Source organism: Dermatophagoides farinae, chromosome 3, assembly GCF_024713945.1.
Source record: "Dermatophagoides farinae isolate YC_2012a chromosome 3, ASM2471394v1, whole genome shotgun sequence".
NCBI lineage: Eukaryota > Metazoa > Arthropoda > Arachnida > Sarcoptiformes > Pyroglyphidae > Dermatophagoides > Dermatophagoides farinae.
This window is the reverse complement of record NC_134679.1, coordinates 5392193-5403378: the sequence shown is the minus strand read 5'-3', so window position 1 is coordinate 5403378 and position 11186 is coordinate 5392193. Positions and strand designations below refer to the sequence as shown.

At 30.6% G+C, this 11186-nt stretch overlaps 3 protein-coding genes across 3 annotated transcripts; 2 read left to right on the top strand and 1 right to left on the bottom strand.

The window, feature by feature from the left end:
* Nucleotides 1-3539: 3539 nt before the first annotated feature.
* On the bottom strand, nucleotides 3540-5911 carry xit (ALG6/ALG8 family glucosyltransferase xit). The gene is made up of 4 exons (XM_047058292.2): nucleotides 5558-5911; nucleotides 5427-5505; nucleotides 4503-5375; nucleotides 3540-4434 (listed from the first exon to the last, which is right to left on the bottom strand). Exons 1-4 carry the CDS (start codon nucleotides 5728-5730, stop codon nucleotides 3718-3720), a joined length of 1842 nt encoding a protein of 613 aa, XP_046914248.2. The 5' UTR covers nucleotides 5731-5911; the 3' UTR covers nucleotides 3540-3717.
* A 109-nt stretch (nucleotides 5912-6020) lies between these two features.
* Rpn11 (regulatory particle non-ATPase 11) lies at nucleotides 6021-7270 on the top strand. The gene is made up of 2 exons (XM_047057706.2): nucleotides 6021-6383; nucleotides 6437-7270. The coding sequence occupies exons 1-2, from the start codon at nucleotides 6141-6143 to the stop codon at nucleotides 7127-7129; spliced, it is 936 nt and encodes a 311-aa protein (XP_046913662.1). The 5' UTR covers nucleotides 6021-6140; the 3' UTR covers nucleotides 7130-7270.
* Nucleotides 7271-7399: 129 nt separating this feature from the next.
* On the top strand, nucleotides 7400-9677 carry dup (chromatin licensing and DNA replication factor double parked). Its single transcript, XM_047057705.2, is given in 2 exon segments — nucleotides 7400-7995; nucleotides 7997-9677. Coding segments are annotated over 2 exon segments (1923 nt in total). The 5' UTR covers nucleotides 7400-7551; the 3' UTR covers nucleotides 9476-9677.
* The last annotated feature ends 1509 nt before the right edge of the window (nucleotides 9678-11186 follow it).

The window sequence follows — 11186 nt, the reverse complement described above, 5'->3', positions numbered from 1 at the left end:
TTAGGGAATGTGTGTTGGCGACCGGCAAAATGATCTTGGCTTCGAAAATCTTGTTTTTTTTCACAAATAAACATAACACAAGGATCTCTGGATCACATCAATTCAACTCTATTATCATCATTTGAATGTATTTTACGTCTCACGAGATTTTCAGGATCATAAAAAAATGAAATTTTCAATCCAATTGAATTAACTACAATGGATGTCATTTATCCTCAAACAAACAAAAGAAAAATGAAAAAGATTTTCAACAATATCAAAAGAAGCCTAGATTTGATTTAAATTTCATTTGAATTGTATTCTTATTTACTTTCTCTTTCGCTCGCTGTTAATCGATCAATTTTTTTATCGATATCGATAATTTGTATGACAATGTCATTACATTTACACAAGCACACAAGTTTTGTCCAATGACATTTTTTTTACCCTTTAAAATTTCATCAACCTTTTCTTTCTGCCTACACACACACACACACACACATAGATATATTAATACCTTTAAGGTAGGAAAATGAACCGTTATAACCAAAATAAAATTCAAATGAATGAGAAGAAGGGGAGAATAAAATGATAAAGATCAAATCCAGGGAATTTAATACAATAATATATGTCTATGAAAGGTGGGCGAGTCTGTAATAAGAGCCTACGGGGATTTGGATGCGTGTGTTTGCTCTCTCATCATATCAGCATTATGAACATGATAATAAAGATGCTTATGGTTATTATTTGTGAACAAAAAAAAAACAAACAAACAAACAAAAAAAAATTTCTTTTCGATAATGATGATTATTTTGTTGTGTCGTATATTTCGCCTACTACTACTACTACTACTTTTAATATTACAATGATGATAAGTAATTGACGTACCTTTTTAAAATATTGTTGTCTTGTTTTGTTTTCTGGTAAAAACAGTTTACAGAAACAAAAGGAAGAACCAGATCTTGATATATTATGATCGGAAAGGTTATGATGTCAATTCAAAACAATGACAATGAACGAATCTTTCATAAATCCAGAATTCTGTGTGTTTAAAGTCAAGTAAACTAATTCACCAATCAACCACACCAATTACACCACACATTCATTCATTCATTGATGATCATTTGAGATTTATAATTCGAGTTTGTTATTGCCGATTGTGCACATATCATACAAATTGATGTTGATGAATTTTTCACTCTGATGGATCATCATCATCATCAATGTGAAGTCACCAACAACGAAAAAAAAACCAAATCAAACAACAACAACAACAACAGTGATACAGAAAATCCAAAGTTATTCTAATGATTTTTCTCTTGTTGTTATCATCATTTTGTGTCTATGTGAATGAATATATATGGTTGATGTCAATGTTGTTAATGTCAATGATGATGATGATGATGACGACGGTGGTGATGGTGATGATTTGATGGTATAACCTAAAGTATGGCTGACATCGTCGACAAAAGATGAAATGTACAGAGAGAAAAAAAAATCGAATACAGAGGATACACACACAAAAACATCAGCAGTGGTGGTGAATGTGGTGATGAACAGAAGAGATGGAGAAATAAAAAAAAAATCATCCAAATCCAAATCAAACACCATACATAAAAAAAATCAACAGTAACAACAACCTATACACTCATAATACATACACACACACAGAAGAAATAACAAAAAATCAAAATCAAATGATGATAATGATGATGATGATGATGATGCGGTGGTGGTGGTGGTGTTGTTGATGATGATGATGAAAATAAATGAAAAAAAAATCCAAAGAACTAACCAAAATCACTAAAAAGGCAGCCACCAAGTACAAAAACCCAATGTTGTTGTTGTTGTTGTCGATGATAAACCAAACAGTCTACGAATACACAAAGCAGCTATTCACAGGAATGCTAAAAAAAAATACAGAAAAAAAGTAGCAGCATCAGAATGTATATGTTTTTATTTGGAATAAAATAAAATCATCATCATCATCGTTGTCGGATACAAAACACACATATACACAAAGACAGAGTAGAAGAATTGTGCAAAGTAACTGTGTGTGTGTGTGTGTGTGTGTGTGATGGATACAGCCAAAGTTATTACAAAAGTAAAAGTTATATGACGAAAATACAAACATTTCGAATGAACTGAATTTCAACTCTAAATTGTAGCAGTATATACTATAGTGAAGATCCTACTGGATGAGAGAAAAATAGATTCTAAAGAAAACTTTCGATTTGTATTGGAAATGATCCGTATTGATGGACACACTACTACTCCTGTATCCTCGAAAAAAAAGGTAGTGGATATGGAACAATTTTATGTGTGTGGTGCATTCATTCATTATATCCTATGCTGCTATACGAATTCCATTCATTAATTCATTTTAGTTGATTTTGGATTGATTGAATGAAAGAATGAACTCTACTCTTTTTGTGTGGATGGACAGGTGAGAGAAAAAGAGAGCCAACACGACTGCTGTTGCTGCTGTTTCTGCTGCTGAATAAACGGTGGCATTTCGTTTATCATAAATTTTTGTTTCAGAAAATTTTTCATTTTCCTTTTATGTTTTTTTTTTGTTTTGTTTACTGTCGCAATGTTTTTTTTTTTTTTTTGATAATGTCACAATGATAACGGGCGCAACATCATATTATCATCATTAACAACAACAACAACAATCCTCGGGTGATGACATAAAAGTCTAAGATTTTCATTTTCAAAATAAATGATTTACAATTCTATGAAAAAAAAGAGAAAGAAATGTAAATTGATTTTAAAATTTTCACTTTGACAAACACACTACCCATCACATTGATTTTGAGTGATATCAAGACATTTTAACCGAAATAATTAAAAACAAATTTTCTTTCTTGTCATGAAAATTTTTATTGTATCAATTTAGAAAATGTCGAAGTGATTCTGTATTTTTACTTTTCATTTCATTTCGATGTGCGGTTATTAGACAAAACAACATAGTGTGTTGTGTGTGTGTGTGTGTGTGTATTATGTCTTTCTGTTTAATCTGACACGTATAAAAATTCGAAGGATAACATGCGCGAATTGAGGAAAAGAGGAGGAAATGATGAGTTACATTGTTGCCACTACCACCACCACCACAACAACAACAACAACAATAGTAGCTCCCCCGGGGTTTGTTTTTTTTTCTCTATGAGATGATGCGTGCGCATCTTTTTTTATGTGATGTCGTGTATGTCGTAACACTTTCAACACAAACAAATAAACTGAGAGAGGACTGAAAACTTTAAACAAAAAAAAAAAAAAAAAAAAAACAGGTTTGGCTTGTCTCTTTCTCTCTTTATCCCTGTTTGGTATGTCATGAAGCAACTATTTTTTTTTTTTTTTTTTTTTTGAAGCAGCAGCTGAATGAATATTGAATGGAAATGTGTATCCGAGTCGAATCCATTTTCATTCATGTGTTTTTTTTTTAGATCGACAATCTTAAAAATGGTCACATCACATCACATACAATGATTTTTTTTCCATTTAGCATCTCACACATAGCTAATATGATTCTGATTGCCATCTGATGGCTGAAATTGTAATTTTTTTTTGGATTTTATTTTTATTTTATTTTATTTGGAAAAAAAACAAACTTTACTGTTTATTATCATCGTTTTTTTTTATACTTTTCTCTGGTCACACCGCAACATCAAAATGAGCTTGGTGCTTCTTTTTTTAAAATTTAATTTACGAAAATATTATTATTTGATGATTATTATATTATGATGTAAAGAAAAACATTGTAAATAACCAATTGTAACAATAAAGTATACCAGCTGAACAATATATTGAAATCAATAATAATGGTAAAAATTGTAATCGTTCAAATGCATCGGGAAAGATATACGGGCCAAATGTATAGACAGAATGAATAAAAATGAAGCCCAAAATGTAAATAGATTCCAATACATTTAATAATGGTAATTTTAGAAATGAAAATGGTGGATTTTCACGAAATTCATCTTTTATTTCACGCATTACTTCATGTTCAGTTCCATAATCATCATCACTATCTACATAGGTAGTAATTTTTTCAATTACCCATCGTTTGACTATCCGATATCGGCTATTCAATGTACCAAAACTTAATAATAAATGAATGGCCATTAACAATACTTTTAACATTGCTTCGGCTTCTTTATATAACAACGGGAATAGTGAATAATAACCAGCAATGGATATTAGTAAAAATATTTGTGCATAATCAATATTAACAAATATCAACGGAATAAGCGATGGTATGACCAATAGAATCGATTTTTCATGTACATGATAACCGAATTCAAAAAATGTTAAACTTGATAAAAGTATTAGATGAAGAAATCGTATTTCTGGTGCATATGCAACGGAATTTCGATTTTGATTCTGATTTCGTGATGCTGTTGTTTTTGTTCTATTATTGTTTTGTTGTTGATGGATATAGGTGGCTGAAATAGTCTAGATTTTTTTTTCGAAAAAAAAATTATTAATAAATTGATGGAAAATTTAAATAGATATATACTTACGATTATGATCACGACAATTATAGCCAAAGTAATTGCTGGTGTTATTGTTGGCAATATTAAATGTTCGGATTGTTGAACAAGACCACCTGTGTATGGTGATTGACGATCAGTAGTACGATAGAATCTTGCCATTAATAAATCATAACCATTATAAAGTGCCCAAAAATTTGGTGCCCAATATGAATGTGTTAATCCACGTTGAAATGGAAATAATCGATTGATTAGATTATAAAATTGACCATTTATGATGAATGGCAAGAATGAAACAACAAATACACCAATCACTATGGCAATTAAACGTAACAGGATATTCAAACGAATTTTCATTGTGATTGAACCTCGTGAATCGCGAATTAAACAATGTTCAATAAATAAATAAATAAAATAAGCCGGTGCCATATAAAGATAGATATGTTTGAAATTCAATAATACGGCAAACCAAAATGATCCCCAATAAATTTTTTGATTACAAATATTGGCCATTGAAATGAGAAGCATTCCGTTTAAGAATCCATTATATTGAAAATGAACATGATCCACAATCAAATGTCCGATATTGAATATGAATAGTACAATATGACTGAACGAAGTGGATGATTGAAAAAAATTCGAACGTGTACACATTGCCGGCAACGAAGTAAATATGTGTGGTTTTCGTTTATACATCAAACGAATCCATTGATATACACCGTAATAATAGACTAGATCACTTATGATAACGGTTAAACGCATATAAAACAAAGTTTCCGGTGACATGTATGGATCTTGTTGTATTTGAAGCATATTTTTATCGAAAAATTTTGCCAAATATGCTAGAATATATTCAAAATAGGCAAAAAATGGTGGATAATCTAATGTCCATTTCGATGTACTCTATTTACAGAGGCAATTAGTCAAAAATCAATGATTCTATCATTCCTTTACCTCTGAATACCATTCCGATAATGGTTTATTATAAGTGATTGCCATCCAATTACGATGAACTTCGAGATCGGTAGAATAACTAGATGAAACAAAATACTTTAGAAAATTAATTCGAAAAAAATACAACTTACTATGATGGTATTAATAAAAACTTTATACATGTTACGATCGTTGCTGTTGAATAGAACATAAACCAAATGGTTCCAGAATCATATTCGGATCTCTTTTCCTTTATCCGTTTATGATCATCACTACCACGGGTAATTGACGATCTAGATTTTGAACGTAAATCTGTTGCAGTCATTCTGTTCGATTGATGACGAACTATGTACTGATTTTAGATTTGTAAAAATCATACAATCATTCACATTCGATTTTTTTTTATCCAACAATAAATCGTGATCAATAACTATAGTTTTTGAACAAAAAAAAAATCTAATTAAAATAACCGAAATGTGCACGTCAACTTTGAATAAATAAAATACACTTTGTTATAAAAGGAGTATCGAATATCACGTGATCCTAACAAATATAATTCAAATTGACCACGCCTTTTTTCAAATGATTATCACTAAAGTTATTATTTACCATCCATTTCTGCTGAATCACAAATCCTCAGCAGTTTTTACTCCTGTTTGTTTGACAATCGTGATTTTTTACTCATTTTTGATCATTGTCCTTGTTTAATTGAATTGAAAATTTTTTCATACTAAAATGGATCGTCTTTTGCGATTAAGTAGCGGTTTACAGAATTTAAGTTCTGGTGGTGCTCAAAGTGATGGCCCAGTTGTTGATACTGCTGAACAAGTATACATTTCATCATTAGCATTGTTGAAAATGTTAAAACATGGCCGAGCTGGTGTTCCAATGGAAGTTATGGGTCTAATGTTGGGCGAATTTGTTGATGATTACACTGTTCGTGTTATCGATGTTTTTGCTATGCCACAATCTGGAACGGTAAATTTCCGTTTTTTGGTTCATTTTTTTGCTTAAATAATGCTTTTTTACAGGGTGTAAGTGTTGAAGCCGTTGATCCGGTGTTTCAAGCTAAAATGTTGGACATGTTAAGACAAACTGGACGTCCCGAAATGGTGGTTGGATGGTATCATTCTCATCCTGGTTTCGGTTGTTGGTTATCCGGTGTCGATATCAATACACAACAATCATTCGAAGCACTATCTGATCGTGCCGTTGCTGTTGTTATTGATCCAATCCAATCGGTCAAAGGAAAAGTTGTTATTGATGCTTTTCGATTGATCAATCCGAATACTATGGTTCTTGGTCAAGAACCTCGACAAACTACATCGAATTTGGGCCATTTAAACAAACCATCTATTCAAGCATTGATACATGGTCTTAATCGCCATTATTATTCGATCGCAATCAATTATCGTAAAAATGAATTGGAACAAAAAATGTTACTAAATTTGCATAAAAAATCTTGGATGGAAGGCTTACAGTTGAAAAATTTCAAAGAACATTGTTCAATCAATGAATCAAGTGTTGAACATATGCTCGAATTGGCCAAATCGTATAACAAAGCTGTTGAAGAAGAGGATAAACTTACACCACAACAATTGGCAATTAAAAATGTTGGTAAACAAGATCCAAAACGACATTTGGAAGAAAATGTTGATAAATTGATGACGAATAATATTGTTCAATCACTTGGTACAATGCTTTCGGCTGTCGTTTTTGATTAGCTTTCAGAAAAGTATTTGAATTTTTCTATATTTAAGAAACAAAAATTTTAATTTTTTCACCAAAAAAAAACAAAAACAAAAACATGTACAAATTATGAATGAAAAGAGAATAAAATTCATTTTGAAAATTTTTTTTAAAAAGAGTATTTTACTTACACGTCATTTATGAATGGTTTCGAAATTATTTTACCGCCAAAATACAGTTGCCAATAGTGTGGTAGTAGCATTTTTTAATGTTACCGTGTGTGTGTGTGTGTGTGTATGTTTTTATTCATGACACGATCTGTCTCTTTGTTTCGTCTCATCGTTCTTTGGGACATTTAATTTTTTTCGATATTTTTGAAGCTCTTTAATCATCACACGTTGTATATCGAAACTTTTCTTTTAATTTTTATTTTGGATTTTTCATTATCATCATCATAATGGCTGCTAATAATACGAATCAACGTAATATTACCGATTATTTCAATACAATTTCGAATTCAAAACAACGAAAAAATGGTAAATCAATCATCATCAATAATGATTGTTTGGTAAATAAATCCATTTGTACAAATGAAAATATTGAGGAAATTATTTCGAAAAAACCAACACCAAAACGTCGTCGTGCTATTACGAATGTAACGAAAAGTGCACCGGCATCAAAAAAATCAAAAACTACAACAATATCGAAAAAAACATCGACAATACATACTGAAACTAAAATGGTTCGTCGTGGACGTTGTCCAATCGATTTTGGTCCAGCCGACGTGATCCGAAAACTCGATTTTGATGATTGTATCGATTCTTCTTCGCATAGTGATCAAAACAATAATAATGATAGTTCATCAAATTCTTTCAGTGATTTCCTTAAATCAAAAGCAACAGGAAAAGAATTCTGAATCGGTGACAATGAAATCATCATCGGCAATGGCACAAACACCATTGATGAAAGCTGATGATATTAAAGAACAATTACGATCATGTAAAAATCTTTCGAAACTTAAAGAACAATTGGTCAATATTAATAATTGTGGCGAAAAGATTCGACAATTTAAAGAGATGAAAATTAAATATCAACAAAATATTAACAGCCCGATAAAATCGTCACCAATTAAATCAAGTCCACGAAAAACGACGACAATATTTGGATCGCCAATGAAAGCGGTGGCTATTTCATCATCACCATCATCGATCAACAAATTCAACAGCGTATCATCGCCAATTAAACCACGAAATTTTTTTGGATCATTACTGAAAACACCATCGAAAAAAAATTCTGATGATCAAAATGAATTTGATTTACCATTGCCAAAATCATTTAAACGTTTAGTAGATTTATTCAAAATTATCGACTATAATTCATGGCGAATGTATAAACGACAAGAAGTTTGTACATTCGATAAAATGAAACAAGTAGTTGAAGATTCTACACATCGAACATTTACATTGGATGCAATGTTGAAAATTTTGACCATTATGAAACAAAATCCACGATTCCGTCTAGCTTGGGAGCTATATGCCGGCCACTGTAAACTTGTATTGACACCAATATATGCTCAGAATAATATGAAATGTTTGAATTCCGTTGGAACATTATTAAATCGTGAAAAAGAATTTCATCGCTATTTACTGGAATTGACACGTGTTGAACATTTAAAATTTTTATCACAAATGAAATTAAATCTAAATGATGATGATCAAATTTATCGTTGGCATCCAATGTTTCGATTGGATTCTATTCCAGACATAAAACCCGACTATACATTGTTGCCAAGTAAACCAATTGGATCATCATCGAATAAAACTGTTAAAAAAAGTACGATTCTTGATTATTTTGGGCCAAAACAAACTACTATTGAATCGGCTAAATCTAAATCTGAATGTTCGATAAATGACAAAAATAAATCCAATGAAAATGATGGTGTCGATGATAAGAATAAAATCAAATCTGGCCTGTTGAAAGGAATATCATCCGATTTATTGAATAAAGTACGTGCAAAAGAAGCAGCAAAATTAGCACGATTAATGCGTCGACCACCGGAAAAAGATCGTGAAATACGTATGCTATCGAAATTGGTCGATATATCTCGTATTATTTATGATTGTTTTCTTGGATCATCAATACGTTCGATTGAAAAAGAGGATCTTATACAACGAATATCGAATAGTATGCCAATGTCAATCGGAGAATCACGTAGCCACCTGGATTATTTATGCAAATTTGAATTGGACGTTATTGGTACAAAATGGATTAAAGTAATTCAATTACAGAATGCTGAATATATACAGATCGATACAACATATCCATTGGCCAATCTTTGTCAAGCATTTCGTAAACATATGCAAAAATTGCAATCAAATTAATCTTTTTCATTTTCGTTTTTTTTTTTTTTTTGGATTTAAAACATTTTTCTCTAATCTCATCTTTTTTCTCTAACATTTTGTCAGAATTTATTTCGATACTTTCATTCTTTCTCATTTCTGATTCTCTTTTTATTTTTCTTCTTCGAGATTGAAATTAGTAAATTAATCAAATATATTGTTTGTGTGAAAACCATAAATAAAATGTTTTTTTTAATGATAATAATCAAAACGAAAAAAAAATTATTCAATCATATACAATATATGCAACTTTTCAACAAAATAAATAAAAGAGCATGTGGTTGACTTGAAATTCAAAAAAAAATAAAATAAAATAAATAAATTCATTTTTTAAATTTTTTCTGACCAAAACGATAATGTGGACCAAGTGAACGTCGTTCCCAGAAATTTCGCATTGTACGCCAATCATAATTTTGTTCGTCAATTGACGATGATTGACTACTTCCATCATGATCAAGTGATGGTGATCGTGGTTTGATAAGATTATTATTATTGAATGAAAAATCACCATAATCATAATCATCATCATCATCATCGTTACAATATTTATTTTTCTTTGTATTCACAGTGTATTCATTATTTTGTTCGGATGATTTTGGTATCGGTTTCAAAATGATACGTTCACGTATTGGTTGTCCATCTTGATCACGAATGAAAAATTCAAATGATTTATTATCATTTTGGTCACGACCAATATCGATTCGTAGTTCATTTGGAAATCCATTGCCATCATCATTATTATTATTTTCATTAACATTGATATTGCAAATGTTTTCATTTTCCATTTCATGTTTTTCACTGATAATAGCTGAATCATTGATTTCAAATGATACGGATTTTTTCGAATTCAAACATCCTATATTATCCGATGATTCGATTTCATTTGAAGGAGATGTTGTTAATGTTGTATCAGAATTTTCGTCAGATGTTGGATCATAATCTAACACTTCTGCACAACCGGATTCATCTGATAATAATTCTTGAACATCTGATAATGAATCAAAAGGTGTATGATAATCAAGTCGAGGGCTTTCCAATATTAATTCATCACTAGAACGAAATTCTTCGGCAGTTTTCATACTTTCATCATCATCATCATCATCATCATCATCATCAGTGATTGTTTCTATAGCCAATTGAATTAATTGTGGAAATTCTGGAATGAAACCATTATCATCTGAAACATGCTGTTGTTGTTGTTGTTGTTGTTCGATATTCTCGTTATCAACAATAATACTATTAAATAGGTAATTACCGTTTTCATTGATAACACGTGGATCAATAATTGCATCTTTACATAATGAATCGATCAAATGATCTATTGTATTCAATGAAAGTGAATCAACATTATCTACATTTAATTCATTGATTTTTGGATAATTTTTTTTCTGTTCACATTGATGATCAACATTCATTTCTTCATCGATATACGAATTCGATTTTAATTGTTGTTGTTTGATGTTGTTCATTATCTGATCATGGATAGATTGTCGGCAGTCAATGTTCAAATTGATAACCGATTGATTCGAATATTTTGAATTCACATTGAAAGTGTTTACAACGTCATCATTATTGTTTGTATGGAAACGGTGATCATGTTTTTTTATTTGTGGCCAATTTTTCAGAAATTTTCTTCGAAATTGATGCGATTGTAATTCGAATTGATCAAATAATTTTTCCATATCAATCATAT